Here is a 20,553-nt window from a genome sequence, read left to right as displayed (position 1 = left end):
CCACATTGTGCAGAATATATGCTGTCCACTCAACAGCTGACCTGGCATGGTTGTACTGGTGAGGCAGGTTGCAGTGGCCAAAAAAACCCAACAAAAACCCCCAAACACATCAAAGAGTTGCACTGACCTCTCTCTTGAGCCTTGGGGCTTAACTCTTCTTCTTTTTCCTCTTCATCACTGCTAGAGCTCTCTGTTTTCCCTTTCATTTGTTCCAATTGGTCCAAGTTAACCCGTCCAACCAGCTCAAAATTGCGACTCACCTTTGAAAGAAACATTTCAGTTAGCACTCAACACAATCACCATTCCGCCAGAAAAATGCCCACAAATGCAAAACAAAACGTGGCACAACCCCAGCTCGAGCTGACATGCAGTCTCCATAATCAAATAAACACTCATTTATTTCCAGTGGAAGTGATTCTTCCACTGCTGCTTATTCTGCATTTCCCCTTTTTTATTTTTTTGGAAATTAATGAGATTCGGTAAACCCCCTTCACTTCTTCATCCAAGAAATGTGAAACATTGAGTCGTATCCTCATTTTTATGGCATTATTTAACTGCTGTGATCAAACACTGCTACCACACATCCATGCTGAAGGGAAACTCTCTGTGATGGGTTCATTCAGCTTTATTAATGAAAGGATGGTTCTTTTTTTCACTAAGCACATGGCTGCTGTGTAGCACATACACTCTCACTCATTAATAACAGATTAATTTTCATTACACCAGGCTGCAAAGTAATTTGCAAACTGATACACAGACTATAATGGGAACACTTCACCCAGCAGTCAAATTCAGCTAACCCTGGGGTGAAATGCACCAGCTACTTAACAGCTCACAGCAGCAGTATGAAAGGAGCAGCTCAGGGCACAGAAGTCAGGAACTGCTCCACATCCAACAGGAACAGTGGAGCAGCAGCCCAGATTTACAGCGGAGGCGGAGAATGTGGAGCGTGACCAGGACACTAAGGCTAATACTTGCTGGATGACAAGCGCCCTCTGAGCTCATTGATCGCTGCTGGGAAAGGTTTTGGATTCATCTTTCATGCAGAGAGACAGCCCTCCAGCAGTACAGGCACTGAGCCACACAGGCAGAGGGGATGGAAATGGAGCAGTGAGTACAGCACAATGCATCCTGCAAGAGGCTGAATGGAATATCAACACCCACTGCATGCTTTGTACCCCTCTGTGGGAAAGGAAATGTGAATGATCACAAGGAGGACATATATCTCACAAGGATATGAAGCAGGCTGTGGGATACATCCACATAGCACAGTACCCTGAATACAGAGGTGTGAAGGTTCCTAGTACCAGGGTTACAGACAATTGCAGTGAGGTTCTCTAACTTAACACATCACCCACAGAGGTTTAAACGAACAGGACCACATGCAAGATGCTTAGTTCAACTCAGCTCATGGAAAGGAACTCTTTTTTAGGGTGCAATATATGACCTGGGTAGTACCTGAGCCCAGAACTCAAGACACAAATTGGAGAGGTATCATTTACCCACAAAAAAAGGGGAAGTGATGACCTAAACTACCAGGACCACCACTGCAGGTACAGATCAGAAGGGAGAGCTAAGAGAAAGGAATAATCTTCCTAACTTCATGCACTGAGTCAAAAAACCCAAGCATAGTTCCTCTTGGATACACCAGGCACCTTGCTGTGATGACCAGGAGCTGTGGAACTCCGTCCGTACCACTTGAATTGCACAAGACCATCCAGAAGTAATAAAGATGGCAGAAGAGCCTCACATGCCAACATAAATTAACAAAGTTTGTTTTTATAAGATGGCCAAATATTTTTTGAGCTTGAAAAGTGTTTTGGTTTTTTGTTTGTTTTTTTTTTTTTTTCTGGGACTTCTGCTGTTAGCACTGTGAGATGTTACATTGTGATTCATGTAATTATGATCAATATAAACAAAAATACTAAATCCAAAGTAAAGCATAGACATGAGACACAGGAAAACCTAATTTCATTATATTTGCTTAAATCGCTCTGTTGTAGATTGTTGATTTTTTTGTTTTGTTTTTTTTTATGTATTTTTATTATTTTGTCACTATAATAATGAATGGTATCCACTTTTATGTATAAGGGAAATGTAAGATTGTTTGAACATGAGCAAGCTTGTCCCTGCTTGCTAAGAGTGTAACCTGAAAACATGTTCAAGCCTTGTCCAGACCTGGTAGGGTCTTGTAGCCACTGCTGCTGGAGTGCTAGCCAACGTTTGGGCTTGCTCAGACTTGTACCCCAGCACAGTGGGCATGCCACAGCCCACCAAGAAGCTGCCTATAAAAGGGGCAGTGACCAGGGGTAGGGTGAACGTGTTGGCAGAGCACAGACTCCCCACATCCCAGCACTGCACTGCCTGTTCCTTATCAATGGACTAATAAATTGCCTTATTAATTGACCTACCCAATTGTGGTGAGTAATTTATAACAATACCTTCCATACATATTTGGCTTTAAGGAAAAGTCATTCAGTCAATCAAGCTTTTAGTGAGGACCTTGGGCAGCTAAGCTCCAACAGGTGAAGGCATATAGCTACCTCCCTTGGAAACCTGCCAAGGAAGCACTCTAGGAAATATTCCAAAACACATCTCAATTCTAGAACTTAAACGTTTCTCAGCTACAGAAATTCAAAGCTAGCAGTCTGTGGAAAGCCTTTAATGACTACAAAAAGATTGGACCTGGTATGCACTCAGGTAATCCAAAAAAACTCCAAAGCAGTCTTAACTGAGGAGCTAGTTAGACTTGCTGTTTATCTTTCCCTTGTTAAATGTAAACGTGGATATATAGACCTCTTTGTTATGAAAATATGCGTGGCATGTCAGGCTGCTGAAGTTACCAGAGCAATCCTGTGTTTGGAATCTCCTGCCTTTTACAGGGGCTGAATCACACTGCCTTGGTATTGTTCCACGACCCTTACCCCACCCCCCATTAAATAAACCCAGCATACACAAGAGCTTTTTCCAGATAATCACACTCTGCATGCAGCAGTTTGCATATTGTGATCAATCTGAGCAGCTTCAGAAACCACTATTTTTCAGTTTCTGAAGAAAAAGAAAAAAAAGAGAAAAATGAGAAAGGGAAGTGCAATATAGGATTAGTTTTCATATGTGGGGAGGAAGAGGAAAAAAATAACACCGGTGTGAAATTGGTTTGTCAGACATGCAAATAAACCAGTTCAGTACTTGCAAAGACAAGATTGCCACAAATTAAAACTGATTAGATCTTACCTTGTGCTCATCTCGAAGGTGAGCATCCAGCTCCTCTGTGTGTTTGGTCTCATAGTAGCAGAGTTGGCATTTGTAAGGTTTCAGTTCATTGTGCTTCTCTATGTGCTGCTGCAAGCTCTCATCACTGGAGCAGGTAAAGGTACACTTGTCACAGCGGAACACAACTCCCTGCAGGTACTTGGACAGCTTGGAACGGCAGACTTCAATGGGAACGACCCTCTCCTCTGTGGGGATAGCAGAACATTCACTTAATGACACCAGGAAAACAATCCTCCCTGCCAGGGCAGGGTTAATCTCCAAAAGCTCAAATGCAGGTGACTGGGTGAAGAGGATGCAATGGTAGGTTTTGGGATAAGCGAGACTCCATCTATGAGTCAGAGGAGCAGAGCCTAGGAACACAAAACCGGCCCATATATCAGACCAAAAGTGTGTTTTTGTTCAGTGCTTGACAGCAGCTGGGATCCACTTCTAGAGAAGTAATAAACAGGGGAGCTGCAGGGTGTGCACCCAAAGCATCACACGCCAAGGATTCTGCCTAAATTCGATCATCGCACCCAAATCTGCCCTCTGAGGACTGAGAAGGTGAGCAAGGCAGCACCTCTCCCTGGAAAAGGCTGTGCAAGTTCAGCTAGTAGCAGAAAACTTCCTGACATACCCAGAGCTTTCAGAAAGCTCTGCATTCATGATGTACTGAAAATGCTCTTGCTGAGTTTTTAAACTCTGCACTCCCTCTAACAAAGCAGTGATGTTTAACAGAGCAGCAATTAATTTCGGTCATTTGACACAGCCAAAATCCGATGTGCCTCAACACTCATCCACTGTGGTTCCCTCCATGCTGTGCACACAAGAGAAACCCCAAATCTGACTGTTCAGCTGAGGGTCACCAGCAGATCCTCATTAAGGCTTTTGTTACTCAAACTGGCATTTTGAGCTTGAACGCTTGAAACTTAGCACTACTCCTCCTTATGGGCTGCATACTAAAGGAGGGTTTTGATCCTCTTCATCCAGGCTCATCCCCAAGGACAGAAAAAAAAAAAAAAAAAAAAAAAAAAAAAAAAGAGGCCTGAATCTCTTAGGGTAGACATGAAGGCTGAAGGAATGTGAGACGTGGCAGTGCACACATGGATCTGAGCCAACAGGCCTTTCTTCTAGTGAAGAGGGTAAAATTACATCCAAAGACTACAGAAACACACACTCCTCTTTACAGTAAGACTTTTTTCCTGCAGCTCAACAAAATATTCCATCCTGCCCAGCTTCTCCCTGAGCACAAAACTCATCTTGTAACCTCCTCTTTTAGAAGTTTTCCCCAAAGCTATGCCTTAACAAAAAAAACCCCCCAAAAACAACAAACCAAAAAAACCCCAAAAAACCCCCCAAAAAAACAACAAACGGAAACAAACACCCGAAGACTTGTGATTCTTTTCTATATCAACAACAGCTTCTCTTGCTATCAAGAAACCAAATAGTGGCCATTCAGAGTGGAAACAGCAGAGGGGAGAATAGGGTTTAAGACACTGCAGAATTTTAAGTTGTGATGCTGACATCACTAGAAAAACTTTTTACAAGGTTGTTGCAGCTACGTGCTTTTGGAATCTCAGAAATAAGTGACACAACCAGTTTCAGAAGTGAAAAAGCCAAGTTAAGTTTTCAAGAATAGAAATATTAATTAAAATATTTTAACATTCACTTTTCCTCAAGCACCTGGCACAGATTTAGAAAGCTAAAACATGCAACAGTATAAAACTTTAAATGTACCATTCTGAAATAAGGCAGCATTCTCTTATTCACATGAACAAAACCTATTACCTCACAACCCCACACAGCCCCCAAATCAAAGGCAACACAGTAAGAGAAGAGCAAAATAGACACAAATATCAACTCTAGATTGAAAGATTTAAATTTCAGGGAATGATTTACAGCTTTTACATGATGTATTCATGTCAGTGAGCTTCTTCCAAGCTATGATTTTGGAACTTGCAAGGCTACCTGGACCTGGAATGTTACACTACTTAAGGTGATGCTCCCACCTCTAGCTTGCCCCTGCAAAGCCCTGTTTATTTAATTACTCATTTAGAATGCACTTATCACGTCTGGACCACTGACAAAATTACAGCAAACCATGAAGCTCCATATAAAAATTGAAAACCTTCTTCACCCTCATGAGACTTCTTCAAAGCTCATCAGTGTCTAATCAATGACTACACCTCACAAAAGGATGTCCTGACTTGTGGAATAGTTTTGCAAGAGCAGTAATTAAAAAATTAACAACAAAATAAAAACCTACCAAAATAATCATCTTGCTTTAAGAAATCCTGTCCTTCCACTAGACTGAAATATTCAGACTAATTGTATCAGGGAATTAATTGAAATGACATTAATGACTAGCTATGATCAGTACTATAACTCAAAGCAGTAAAAAAATACATTTTTTTTACTCAAGGCACAAGAGAGTTCAGGACTCTATTAGTCCTGAGTAGCAAGGAGAAATCTTTGTTCAGCAACACACCAAAGCATATATAACTTGCTTCCTTCTCTCAAAGGTAAACAAAAAAAAAGCAGTCTTACATTCCAGACACAGACCAATTACTTGGTCATCTTGAATTTTGAAAATGTACATTTTTGCCTAGAAATCCAAAGTACACCCACAGAACAAGTAGCATTTGCATTCCATTTTTCACAAGCAAGCACTGCACAAGGGTTCTCCATGTATCAGTGAAGTTCTATGTACAGTGGAGAATGCCAGAAAAAAGCATGTGCAAGGAATCAGGATCTGTAGCACGGAAGCCTTTGGGGAGGTAGGAAAATCTGAAAATTTATCTTAAAGGTTACTATTCAAAACATATGTGTCTTATGAAGAAGAAAATCACTAGTTTTCCAATGGAAGGATAAGGAAGAAAAATGCCTAAGGATTTAAAAGTATAATCAACAGTGAACTTGCTAAGTTGCATGGAAAAACACCAATATACTTCAAAATGCATGAGTGGAATTCTACTGGAAGGGATAAAATCAGAAGAAAAGGTGGTCAGGCATTGGAAGGGGCTGCCCAGGGAGGTGTTGGAGTCCCCATCCTTGGAGGAGTCCAAGGAACACTGGAAGTGGCACTCAGTACTCTGGGCTGGAGATGAGGTGGGGATTGGTCACAGGTTGGACTCAGAGCACAGATGGTCTCAGAGCTCTTTTCCAACCTAATTGATTCTGTGACACACTAACTGTACTGTCCGGGATAAATTAAAGGATAATATGCTGCTGGATCAGGAATTCCCTGTCTCCTCTTGCCTGTCATAAAGATCAGGAAGAACTAGAGAGCCAAACTTGTCCTCACTGCCCTGCAGCAGCCTCTGGCTGTGTCAGCCCCTTGGGACAGGACACCTGTAATGAGTCTGTGCTCCATCTGTACCCATGGAAGGGAGGTTGAGCTGTCCTGACACCGATCAGGGGCAGGTGGTACATGAGAGAAGCTCTTGGAACCTCTCCTTCTTCATGGAAAGCAAATTCCTTGCCTTATTTTTTTTTTTTTTCTCTCTAGGCATTCAGTCTGCTAGCTGATATTGCTGTGAAATTCAGCCTCTGTAGCCACTCATTAGGAGGCAAATATATTCTCCATTTCAAGCACATGCTGTTCACCAAGGATTAGGGGTGCAGTAACTTGGAAGTAATGTAAGAGTCATGCATCTGTAAACATGCCTTTTTGCACAAAAGAAACATTAACTATGAATGGATCGAATCTTTCACTCCTGATTTTACATACGGCACCACTCCATCTACCTCAAAACTAATTTTCTTGAGCCACAGCTCAGGTTATGCCCTTGCTTTGCCAATGTAATGGCCATAAAACAGGAAGGCTATCTCAGATTACATTGACTATCCCTCAGTCCTTCTTTCAGTGCGCGTTAAATCTTGTCAAAACCATCTACTTCAGCTGCCACACAATTAAACACAACAGCAGAGGGGTGTTTTCTAGCTGGATATATGCACCAGAAATGACTCTATGAACCTTGGATAAGTGATATCAAAGAAAACTCTTTTGTGGCCTCTGAGTCTCTTTAGCATCTATAATCCCATTTGCACTACAACTTCCTTTACTCTGTTTTTTTTGCCTGCCACCATTGTGGTGCATAGATCATTATGTCCTTTTGCCATAAGGTTTGTTTCAGCAGCAAAAACTCTTTGAGGTTGGTTTGTGCAACTGAAGCAAGCTCTACAGAAGAAAAGACCCACAGTTTCACTCACCCAGGAGGTGACAACGTCCTTTCAAATGGTCAGAAACAGCTCTGAACAAGCAGAGCTCGAATTCATGAAGTGCTATTCCACTTCTGCAACTGGACATTCTCAATACCAAACCTGTGCATGATGGAAAACACCCAGAAACCCATCCAGTCTCCCCTGTTTCAAAGGTCTGGCATTGTCTGCTGGAGCCCTGGCATGGCCACAAAGTGGAATGGGCAAAATCTGATACAGCAACACCTTCAAAAACAGGAAGTAAAAGCCAAAGAAAGCATCAGCCAAACCCTTGCAAACTAAATATGGCAGCTTTGTAATGTGCTTTTTGAATCACTGACATTTCCCCAGATGTTCCCTCGGACCAGCCCTGCTAGCAGAAAGAAATCTGAATTCTGCCAAGCTCACTGCTCTGATACACGAAGGACTTGAAGCTACCAACACTGAGAAGTGGTATGCTACAAGGAATCACGACAGCACTTGTCACACTAGAATCTCCTCCAGGAAAAAGATGGCATGCAAAACCTGTGTTTGCTCACCACCAGAACCCCACTGTGAAACTCTGCCCAACCTGCACGCAGGCAGAGTGCCATCCCAACACATGGGTTTGGATTTCAGCAGGCAATAGACCATCCACAAGCATCAAGTGTGATAGCTGTGGGCAGGAATCCCAGCCCAGAGAGCCCAAACTGCTGTCTCTTCTGAGCTAGCAAGCCCACAGCTAATAGAATATAGAAATCCCTAATCCCACTTTTTGCAGCCTTTAAAAAAAACTTTAAAAATTGAGATGTGTGGACAGAAAAGGAGTTTTACAGTAAAACAACAAATGAGGTAATTATTTTGTTCCTAAGAACACCAAGGAAAAAATACTCAAGGAATTTATCGAGGGATATTTTGAGGCCTCTGTGGTTAGCTGATAAACCTTTTGGGTGAGTTTACGATAGTAAGGCCTTGAAGATAACAAGGACATAGGCAGGGCACAACTCTGGCCTAGATCAAAGCTGTGAATTAGGACAATTCTTGCTAAACAGGTGTTTGATGGCTATTCACTTCTCTTGAGGAAAAGCTTAAAAACTAGCCCAAATATGCCCTGTTTCAGCACTGGCAAATTTTGAATTTCACAGGAAACAAATCAGATGCATACTATAGAAATGAAACAAAAACACAACCAAGGGCTAGTGACTCCTTCAACATATTTGTCCTCGGGTAGAGAGGGAAGAAAAACTAAATGAAACCAGAGCAGGGCCCTGTGCAGCACTCCCCTGATCAGACAGACACGGATACAGACGTTGTTACCTCTGTGCAGAACTATGTGGTCAATCATGTTGCGTTTGTATTTGGTGTGGTAGAGACAGAGAGGGCAGCGAAGGTCTTTGGGTCCTTCCTCGGGGACTGCCGAATGCCCGGCCTCCACATGCATAGTAAAAGCAGATCTGTGAGAGAGGAAGGAGACAATGGGAGCAGTCAGGAGGGGAGCAGTGAGGTGTCAAACAGCTCTATAAGGGAGGTGTGGTGTAAAAAGCTGCAGATGCCATTCAGCCCTGTCTGCATGGCCCCGCAGAGGGGCTGCTCACATGAGCTTCACATGAGCAGAGGAATCTGCAGGGCTCCAACCCTCAAAGCAGCAAACACTCATGGTGACAAGATGTTCTGCTGCATGGGCTGCTCCATATAGTCACATTGCTACAGTTAAGATAGCAAAAGAATTCCCATCCTTCATGCTCGTTATCTGTCTTCAGGCTGAAATGTTCAGTGCACTTTCTCCGGTGAAGGTTAAATTTTCATCAAGTTGAACAAAATCCAACTGTTCTGGACTTGCAGAGGGGAGGACAAACTCATTTCAGGCAGAAAACATCCTTAACCATCTTGATCTAACCAGCTAAACTGTTTAGATTGTGGGTACAAAAGGGATTTTTGTTCATAGTGAGTTTGGCACTGAGCAGTTTAACTTTCAAAGCATCAGCTGTAATAATCTGAAAACCCAAGACTTTGAATACTGTATTTATTAGTGTGGAAGAATGAATGAATACCTCACAGTACTTTTGAACCAAACATTTCATGCTAGCATTACACTCGCTGCATATTTAGAAGTTGCAAGAGACATGCATAGCAGAAGAAATTAACTGTACATCCATCTAAACACAAGCCAAGCTACTGAAATCAAAGCTGTCTCTAAACTTGGGGCACTTGGTAACTTTTTTCTAAAGCAGTGATAAACCTTGCAAAAGCTAAGGGGCTATTGAACTAGAGTAAAAAGTGGCTTTGGATAAAATCCAGCAATCATTGAATATACATTGCAGATACATTATGAATATACTGCAGATACAGTTCTATCAACTTTGGTCATGGCTATCATGCTTTTAAGTTTCTAGGATGGCTTGAAGAGGGGATTGATATGTTTTGGGGGATTTTTTTTGCCTCCTGCTTCCCTTTCTTAAGACAGAAAATACACTGCTAAGAATGTGTTTAAATTATTGATTTGCTTGATTTATTTCATAATATCAAGGTGAAAGAAAATGGCACTGGCAAGACACAGATAGATTGGACCTTTAAATTTCTGGATAGAGCAATCAGGATTTTTAACATGGGATTTTAACATGGGCAAAGATGAAGCAACAAAGGGTAGAGATATGCAAATAGAGTCTGTTCCTGTGTGGGTTCTCTCGTGTTTGTGCTCATCATTTCCTTCAACATTTCCTCCCCTTGATCCAGTTCTACTGTTTACTGTCACTCTCAAAAAGTTTAAAACCTCGTATGTCAGCTGAGGGTGTTATGATCGAGGACCCAGCATATCAGGAGGAAATTATGAACTGCACAGATGCTGCCTTCTTTTTTCCTACAGAAGAACAGCTAAAACACACACACACACACATAGACAGGGCACCAAGCATTTAAATTTAAATAATTGGGTTTTCTAAAATGCCTCTGTATGCTATCAGATATGCTAGAGAAGAGCATCTTTTTATCATTTAAGCTAGAAAGATTGAGGGGAAAATAAAATTACATGAGAAGGTTTCTTCAGTAAGGTGATATAAACTGCCCAGTTGCTGCAGGACACTTGACTGTCCCACGTTCCATGCTGGTTGCATGTGGAAATTGCATTATTTGTGTGGAGAAAATTTTCTCACTTTAGGACAAAGGGATCATGAAATGATAGTTCTTGATTCTCAGAGAATCTCAGAGAAGTAAGGAGGGGTGCAGCAGAACTTCCACCTTGGAGTTCCAGAAGGCAGACTTTGGTATGATTAGGGGACTGGCTGAGAAAGTCCCCTGGGAGGGCATCCTGAAGGACAAAGGAATCCAGGAACACTGGATATTCTCTGAGTAGAAGAGCCTAAAGGTGCAAGAACAAACTGACTCCATGTGCCAAAAATTGAGACCAGCCAAGCTGAACGAAGAGATGTATCTGGAACTTGGGGAAAAAAGGAGAGTTTATGACTTTTACAAGAAGGATTGTGCCAAGCAGACAATGGGGATGTTGCAAACCTGTCGGCCTCAAGTTGTATCACAGGACATTCAGATTGGATGTAAGAGAAAATTTCTTCCCAGAAAGGGTTGTGAGGCATGGGAACAAGCTGCCCAGAGAAGTGGTTGAGTCACCACCCCTGGAGGGATTTAGAAGACACGCAGATGTGTCACTAAGGTTTAATGTGAGGCTTGGCAGTGTTGGGTTAATGGTTAATTTGATGATCTTAAGGGTCTTCTCCATCCTGAACACTTCTGTGATTCTAAAACCTGCTGCAAGGTCTCACTGTGCTTTTGTCTGCAGCAGATGGTACCGGCTGTTGCAGGAGAGAAGAAAATGGATTACATGGATGCTGCTGTGATCTGGCATGGCATTCCCTACACTCCTCTCCCTGGTCAGCAGTGGCCATGTTACTGTTAGCTACAGTCAGCTCTCAAAGACCTCAGAAGTCTTAGGAGCTCAGTTCATCTGTTTTGCACAGTACTTACTTAAAGCCAGTATAAAAGGAACAATCTTTGCACTTGAAGAGCTTTTTCCCTCCATGCTTGTCGCGGTAATGGCGCCGGATGCTCTGTATGTAACCCGAAGAGAATTCGCAAAATTCACAGTTAAGGATGGCTTCTGCTTTTTCCACTCCTGCAGCACTCCCAGAAAGTGGGATTGGGCTGATGTTGTTGTTGTTCCTGGCCAAGGCTGCAGATTGGTAGTGGTTCAACTGCTGCTGAACATCGGGGGGCTCCGAGTATGAAGAGTCTGCAGGGAAACAGAATGAAGCTGTTATGGATCAAAAGATCTAAAAAAGGTTTGACAATGCCTGCTCCAGAACCTACTGGCTTTTGGAGGGGGTTGATCAAGCTGTTGGTTATGAAACTAATCCTGCTTTCTGAAGGGATTAAGAGGTGCAGCACTTCTTAATCTAATTTAACGTGTATTCCACAATTTATAAGGTGAGCAATATAAATAATGCTTTTTTAGATCTGATTCGGGGAGGAAAGGAGTGACACACATTTAAATTAAACTAGTTTGAAAAGAAGCATGATTTTAAGATACTTAGTTTGTGAAAGTAAAGCCTGTTAATCATACTGCCAAATGTTTTATGTGTTTGGCACATAAATCACACCAGATTCTCTCAAATATCTCAAGACAGTTCACATGAGGTGAAGATCTGGCACAGGATACATGTAAATAATTTATCTATATGGAAAAAAGAAAGAAAAAAAAGAAGAAAAATAAATGTATACCCTTCCCCATTCATGTTGATGTTAGAAATTAAATCAACATTGGGACAAAAAAAAAAAAAATGTTTAATCACAAATTCCAGTAAAGCAAACTTTCAAACCACTGTTTTGCTATACTGAGATCTCTAAAGACACATCCTTTCCACAAGTTAGCAGAACTCTGCCACACCATTTTAATGGCAGGAGAAGCAGAGTCCAGAGGTGTCTCAGTACTGAAACAGAAAGCTGTAATATGTTGGTTGGATACCCGAAAGAAGGTGTGTGGGGGCAGGGAGGGTGGTGTTGAACCTTTCTCAACACATTGCCTGAATGTGGAGGTTAGGAATTCATCTGCTTTGTTCTACATAACCCACAGCTGCCCATGAATGGCACAAATCAAAGCAGAAGAATAAAGCACATATGAATTTCAGTGCAATTTTCCCTAATAGAAGACAAAAGGCTCTTCTCCTAAGCTTTCTAGAAGGGAGAAAAAAAACACAAGGAGGGAGGAGGAACTGGGATGGAAGTCAGGACATAAACTGTACCAGCCACCTCCTGCTTTGATGTGTACTTCATTTTCCAAAGCTGAATTCTACAAGGCTAGATACGTAAGAATTCCTTAACAGACACACATTTGTTGGAACTCAACACCATCCATTCCAACCAATTAGTATGAGGAAACAAAAGACAAACAGGTCTATACAACATTGGGTGTGGGAACTTCTCCACCTGTCTTCAAAAAAGCAAAATGTTTGCTGTCTTTTCCCACTACCACAGGTGGGGATTACACATGCCCCAAAAATGAGTAACAAATAATGACAATTAAAAAACCAATCCAAACCCCAAAGAAAACAGACACAACAGGCAAATGTCTCCAGGCTCCTGTGGCCTCACCACCAGGTGTACATAGCAAAGAGAAAGGCAGAGACATGAAAGATTTTGGTAAAACAAATGAAATTGGGTTTTGTTTTTCCTTATCCACGCCCCATGAGCTGAGTGAGGCTGGATTACAACGCAGTATTTATCATCTCTTGCTTCCACCATTTCTACAGCACGTTTGTTCACCAGGAGGGCTCACAGTGAGCTCCACCTGTTTAAATGTCAAGGCTTTCCTTCCCTGTGTTTGAAGCACGCTCCCCACATCCTTTACTTTGGCACAGGACAGGCCTGAGGAACTGTAAACCTTCTGCAGAAGCCTCTTTTCTCTCAAAGGCAGCAACTGTGTGCTCCTTCCTCCTTTGGGACAGAACCTTGAGGGCTCAGAGGGGATTTGCTGACTCACTTCTCTGGGCTACCAGGTTCAGTGATACAAAAACTCAAAACACAGTAAAACAGATCACCTAGCAGGGGTGAGGCAGCCTAAAAGAAAGTTCATAGCATTTGAGACAGGTTGTTTGGTGTTTTTTGTAATGTGTAATGGTCAAATTACTCTTTGGGGCATTCAAGTCTACTTTGTGGCTCACTTCTTCTCCTCCTCAGGAAGAAAGGATCAAAAATTTCCCCCACACCACCAATGCTCCTAACCAAAGCCCCTGAGATATCCATGGCTAAGAAAGCTACAGGTCTAAAAACTATTCTCTTCAGGAGAAGTAGATTCCGCTGTTGTCTGCAAGATCCACTGTACTTCAGATGGTTTTACTCCTCCTGTCATCTGGTGTCTATTATTCCAGCTTTAGAACTTTCCATCAGTTATTTACACAGCCCTGTGGAATCTGGTATGTGAAAACCACAGGAGTAGATAATTTCATATCAATTCCCACACACAAAAATAACAACAAAAAAGCACATCTAGTAGCTTTCCCTGTCATCAGGAATAGCCAGGAGAAAATTCTACCTTTCACACTGGCCACCTTGCAGTTCTTAGTATATTACACTCCACTACACTTTTTAAAGAGTTATGGTATTTACAGGAAAAAAAAAAATCTGAAGAGTTCTTCCAGTGATTCTTACCCTTGAACAATGGTAGTATGCACACCTAGTGTACTCTTTGCCTTTTCCCTTGCCAAATTCTTTCATTGCACTTGCTGCAAACTTGCTGCAAGTGCAAGATTTAGCACTTCCTGAAGGAATACACTCAGGATTAACACATGTGCATAGGGCTTCTGTTGGTGTCTGAGAACCAGCTTTGCCAGACAGCTCTCCTGGCATGAAGCTGCAGACCAGCTCCACCAGGAACATTGTAGACAGAGCCCAAAGCTGACTGAAGGCACAGCTGACTGAAGCTGACTGAAGTTTTTCCCTGTGTTCAGTGAGCCCCACCTTCATTGTGCCCCCTCCCAAACCAGCAGAGGCAGTGGAACAACACCAACTTGCTTCCAGAGATGCATTCTGGCACACAATACAGAGCAAACTGCCAGCAAATGACAAACAGTGGATGGGAGTGAGCTTTTGGACTTTTTATTTTAAATTTATTTTTTCAAAAGTGGTGTCTTAGAGAAGGGTCAGGGGTGGCAAATCCACAGTCACAGAGCAACAGCGCTGCTTTAAAAAACTGAGTGGCAGGATTGCACATAGCCATGAATGGCAACAGCTTGAAAAGTGGGAAGGTGGCAAAGCAGGGTGTCACACAAAGATTGTGAAGACTGCACACATTTGTTCACTTTATGCCACACAGCACTGACCTGGAAGGAAGAGTATGTGGGAGGGTGAAATGTTCTGGCAATAAATGAAGCTGGGGGGTGGGGGGAGAAGATAGAAGAGACTAAGACTAAGAGAGATGCAACTAAACATTCATGAAGAGAACCAGACAGTCCAAGCCTTGTACACTGTGTGTTTAAAAACAGAGTGTGAGCATAGTCCTCTACTTAAATTCTGGTTTCTGCTTAAGAACCTTTACATTTTGTCAGAATGTTGTGAGTGAGAGATAACAGAAACAAGTTTTTTGCCCTCACTCACACACCCCAAAAGAAAAAAGTGAAGAGTAATCACAAAGTAAAGAAAGCAAAGCCCTGGAATAAAATTACAATTTAAGGGATTTATACACCACTACTACCCCCAAAAAAGCCACAAAAAACAGCAACAAAAACCCAAACAACGAAACAACAAAAACAACAAGTAACCAACAACAAAAAAAGAAAAAAACCAAAACAAACAAAAACTTGTTTGTGGAATTTATTTCAACATTATCTCTGAAGGCCACTTCTTGGATCATGCCAGACTTTTGTGAGGAAGATATTACATGTATTTCAAAGCCTCAGAAGGGAGCAATGAGAAAGGCACATGAACTATGCCATCTTGTTTATTCAGAAGAGGTGAGAGAAGCTATGTCTGTATTTCTTTATAACTTTGAATTTCCTCTAAAGTTGTGTGCATATCATGTGTACTATCATTCTGATTGGGGCAGAGGCTATGCAGCTCCTTGTGCTAATACCCAAGTGATTTCCAAGGGACATAAATTTCACCTATTACAAAGAAAATAATAAATTATTTTTATCATCTGAATCACTCCACAGAATGACTCTCACACTGCTGCCTGTACAAGAATTTTGAAGTTTCACAGTTGAGATCAAGAGTGGGGTTGATAGTCTGTAAAAAAGATGATGCATTTGAAAGCAGCAGGAACTAATTAAGATTTATGGAGGAGTAATATAATTGATGAAGTAAATTATACCACAGTATTCCTTAAGAAATACTTCCTTAAATATTTCCCTAAGTCCAGGAAATACCCATGCCCCTCTGTTTTAGAGTATCCAACATCACCAGAAATTCCTATTTGCATGAGTTTCAAGGCAGGCACCACCCTGCTGGGCTGATGCTGTGATTAGGAAGGATCAGTTTAGTGCTCAGGAAATGCTTCACTATAACTTCTACTCATCCTCTGTTTTCATCTCTTCTCCCCATACCAGTATTTCCTTCCTGGTCTCAACTCAAATTAACTTTCCTGTTCTTTCGATGACTTGACTGCTTACTGGTCAGATTTAGGCTGCACACAAACCTCTCATTGTAAAACAGAATTAAATTCCATTGCCTAAATGCAGAATTGCACTTAAAACCAAGATTTTCTACTTGTCAAACACTGGGACCTCCATGAACTTAGCTATTTCCATAAAATGCAATTTTAAAAAAAGTTTGTCTAGCTATTCCTTATTCTGTTGGATCAAACTCAAAATTCATAGATGGAGGCACATTTACAAAGAGGGGAACATAAAGAGAACTGGAAATAGCTTTCGCAATATTTAACCAATCTGCTAAAAGGACTTACTGGTAACAGGCTCTTCTTGGAATTTACAAATGTACAAAGTTCTACTTCAACTGATTTTTCACTTGAGAGAATAGTATTTTTTTTTTTCATCAGTAACCAAATTATCCTCATGCTGTTATGTTCCATTATTTCCTTCTCATTTCATCCAGTATTTTTTGCATTTCCTTCTCTATACGACCCTTTGCATATTTGTATTAATACAAACACAGTGCCACAAACACGTTTCAGTCACCTAAATGCTCACTCTCCTCTAAGGCTTGAAATGAAGAGGGAAAAAAAAATCAATTATCAAGCAGCACATATTGCCATTTTATTTTAAAACTGGCCCTAAAATTGCAGTTGCAGTATGTGGCACCAAGGATTCTTTCTAACCACAGAGCTCAGGACCCTGAACTTGTGTAATCTCTCCTGGAGACCTCCAGCACACACCTTGACATCATTGCCAACAGAAAGTCCCCATCTCTGTCACCAGCTCTGAGCTCAGAACACTCTGAGCAGTGTTTTCAAGCACTTGCAGTAACAATGTTCCTTAAAGTAGAAATAAAGACAGCTACTTAAATGTCAGATCTTGGGCTGTCAAATATGATGATAACACACATCCATTTCAACAGAGCTAAAATGAACAAAGAAGTTTTACCTCTCTGCCAAGCACCAAATCCCTCCAGCATGTTTTAAATCAATGGGATAAACTGGAGTTTCAGGTGACAGGGAGAAAATCAGTGAGGCTGATAGAGAAGGCTGTTTATATACAGGAATTACAATCTGCAGAAATGCCCTCCTGTACACCCTTGCTCAAGTCACACCCTGTATCCCTTCATGCCAACAGTATGTGTTGAGTGATCACAAATTCCCTAGACACACAAGAGATCAGCATCTCCCACTTTGTCCTGAATCCTGAACATGAAAACCAGAGCCAAAAGAAAGCAAAAACCTCAGGAAAACAAACAAAAAACTACAACGGGAGTCAGGATATGGTTCTCTCTTTCACTGTGGGTGCTATTAGGTAACTTCTTTACTCTCAGAAAGAACCCAGGAGATGTTTCCTCCTTCATTTATTTCCTGATCTGCCCAAACATTTTGTTTTCTCCCAACCTCAGGCAAGCCCTTCAGTGGTACAGCAATCCCATCACAACAGGATGGCCAGCTCCATACAAGGCTGACACCACCCTCCTCCCAGCTGCATGAGCTCCAGCCTGCGCCCTGCTCAATCTCAATTTGCTCCATTTGCCTTTGCCCATTCAGCTCAAGCACAAAAAACAGCACCAGAAAAACAAGCACAGTGAACAGTGAGCTGACACTCCCCTCAGCACAGCCAATGACATCTCCCTCTTTTTCACCAGCCACAGAACAGTTCTCAACATGCTGCAGGAAAAGGCCAGAAGCCAAACAACTACAACTCAGTGGAAGAGAGCTACAGAGAACAAGGTCATCCCCCCAGTGCCTCAGGACCTCAGAACAGCGAGGAGTTTGTTCAGTAAAAGTGGAGGTGAACAAGCCCTGTGCTTGTTCCACCAGTCCCTGCCAATCTGATGAAGGAGAAAGTTCTATCTGATCCAGGATCTGAAACTTAGCTTAACATTGACCACAAGGAGTAAGACACAACAACTACCACAGAGTTTTAAAATCCCTGTAGGCAGTGTGGCCACTGTGGGAAGAAGAGACAGGCAAAGGCTGAGGGAAAAGCAGGAACTTCCTCTAGGTTAGAGAAGGAAGGAACACGACTGGGGAAAATAAAAAAAGCAGCCTGGAGGCAACACAGGTTAATCTGACACTTGAGAGTGAGCATGAGGCATCACTCCTGTGTGATAGCAGGGAAACAAGCTAAACAAGGAGACAGCTCTTTGCAGCCCAACTGTGACTACAAAAGCAGAGGCATCTTCTGTTCTGCAGTATGCAAATGACCATATTGCATCCTTAGCATGGATGCAATCCTTCCAACTCACCTGGCAACCAAAGCAATTAGCTGTGGAAGCTCTGCCTGGATTTGCCCTGTAGTCACTACTGGCTCTCTGCCCTTCCAGTCAAACTGCAGCAAAACAAAAGGGTCTGAAACTTCAAAAGAGTCTTTGTCCAAGCCCCTCCTCCCAAAACAAATCCCAAACCTAGAACTAAATACATCCTGCTGTAATACAAAGTTTTCTGGCTGTGAGGACTGAGCAAAATACAAAGACACACAAGCAACAATGACAGAGAAACAGCAAGATAGGGGAAGAGACCATCTAGGAACTTTCTGCCCTGATTGCTAGGTTAGAAAAATAACCCTTATCAAGAGTAACAGTGTATAACAGTAACACGAATAAAAGTAAGCAAGTATGTCACAATGCATGATGCGGATTAAAAGACTCAACAACAACAAGAAACAGGAGATCCCAAAAATCGAGGTGGTATGTCCGACCACATGGAAAGCCAGCCTCTCTTCTGAAATGTGGAAAGCAGAATCATGACTCATTGGCACCAAATTAGGGGATTTTCTTGAAATGGTGCCTTGCTGCCCATATCTCTCCCCTCATCCTGGTAGTACATGAAATTGCTTTCGTAAAACCTGCCAAAGGCAGGTTTCAATTGTGAGGCAGCACAGTTGAAAAAGTGTACAGAAATGGGAAGGGATTTACAGTTCTGGAACAACAGTCCAAGAAACAAGAACTAGTAAAGCAGTTTTGTGCCCAGCCTAGCTCTGGCAAATCAAGCAGATGTATTTATACTTCAGCCTCTAGATGAGGCAAAGTTATTTTCCACTGGCAAAGGCTGAAGTTCAGGGGGAAAAAAAAAAAAAACTGGAACAGGGCACTGGATGTTTCACTTAGCAGTTTTCAATGCATTTGCTGCTGCAAGTAATTAAATTTAATGAAGATGTTGACATACCATGTTGTGAGAGGCTCAAGAAATCTTCTAGTTCTGACCTTACATGTGTTTTGTGATGTGTGCTAGTATTAATGATAGATCCTATTTGGTTTGCACAACAATGAAAAGCATAATTATTGAGCTTCGAGGCTGCACAAAAAGTGTATTGCTTTCTATAGTACAAGGACTGGTGGCCAGTAAAAAGAAATGGTCTTATACCACAGCAGCATGACTAAGGAGACATTAGAAACCACATCCAGGTCTGTTTAGCCTTGCACTTTTGCTGCTTCATTTTGACAATTCAATAGTCTTAAACACTAAAATTTTTAAAAGCTGTAATTTTTAATTACTGCATGCAGTCATGATACAAGAAAATTTATAAGGCTCCAAATCTGCCAGCCATATGAATAAAATGCAGTGCTTTGCACTACAACATGATCAGGCCAAAGGGGTTATTTTCAAAAAATAAAGGGCTACTCCAAAAATCAATAACAGCAACCAGGGCAATTTAGGGCAGATATTTCACATGCTCTTAAGAAGCCTTTGCTGTGGCTGAAGTCATAATGTGAAACTGTTCATTAATCTGTTAAGTCACTCTGCTTTACAGACTTTATGACAAGGGGTTGAGTTTGTGTATCTCTCCAGTTTGTGAGAAGAGGGCAGATTACCACCCCCACAACACAGCCCCTGAACACAAACACACATTTATAACACCGCTCACTCCTGCTGCTCTTCATGTTTTCCCACATTCAGACACAAAACTTTTGTGTCTCTGCCTCGCTTGCAGCTATTTCTTATAGAAAGAGATGGGAGCACTCCAACATGGTGCCCTGGTAATGCAGATTTTGGGATTCTGTTGCCTTGCCCTCAACAGGAGCAGAGCTGGGAATACTTACCTGTGACACACAGAGTCCCACAGGATAACTCCATCATCAAAATAACCCAGAAAACCCATTCTGGCCAGAGACAAACACAAATGCAAGGTCTTATTCTCACAAAAAAAAACCAAAACATGGAAGCAGATCTTGTGAGAAGATTTATCCAGCCCTCCCAGAAGTTTATAGTATTTCAATTTACAATTAACTTTTGCTGCTTAAGTTCTCAGAACTGTTAAGGACATTTTAGGGTAAATCACAAGTAAGTAAATTCAAACAAACAAGCAGAACACTCATACAAATATATAGAAAATTCCCTCCATTTCCTTCTTGCAAGAAAAAAAATACCTGTGAACTATCAGGAGGCAAAAGAACATTTTACCACAATGGCAACCTCACTGTGTCAACAAGAGCTGGGCACTACAGAGCATTCAGTGCCCCTACACTATGGAAACCAGAAAAACATCAGTCACGACCAATATTTTATGGGGGATTTTTGAT

At 41.8% G+C, this 20,553-nt stretch overlaps 1 protein-coding gene across 5 annotated transcripts in view; it reads right to left on the bottom strand.

The window, feature by feature from the left end:
- ZNF462 (zinc finger protein 462) overlaps positions 1 to 20,553 on the bottom strand; it is an 87,641-nt gene that overhangs the window by 8,223 nt on the left and 58,865 nt on the right. For all 5 annotated transcript variants that reach the window (XR_013777309.1, XM_079331685.1, XM_079331688.1 and 2 more), the window contains 4 exons: positions 11,407 to 11,671; positions 8,749 to 8,885; positions 3,235 to 3,458; positions 128 to 260 (listed from right to left, as the gene is read on the bottom strand). Coding sequence is in view for 4 of the 5 variants with exons in the window: in XM_079331685.1 (XP_079187811.1) it covers positions 128 to 260; positions 3,235 to 3,458; positions 8,749 to 8,885; positions 11,407 to 11,671 (759 nt within the window). In the remaining variant the exon portion in view is untranslated. The remainder of the gene's footprint in view (positions 1 to 127; positions 261 to 3,234; positions 3,459 to 8,748; positions 8,886 to 11,406; positions 11,672 to 20,553) is intronic.

Source organism: Erithacus rubecula (assembly GCF_903797595.1).
Source record: "Erithacus rubecula genome assembly, contig: SUPER_Z_unloc_7, whole genome shotgun sequence".
In the NCBI taxonomy this organism is placed as follows: domain Eukaryota; kingdom Metazoa; phylum Chordata; class Aves; order Passeriformes; family Muscicapidae; genus Erithacus; species Erithacus rubecula.
This window is presented reverse-complemented; position numbering and strand designations above follow the sequence as displayed.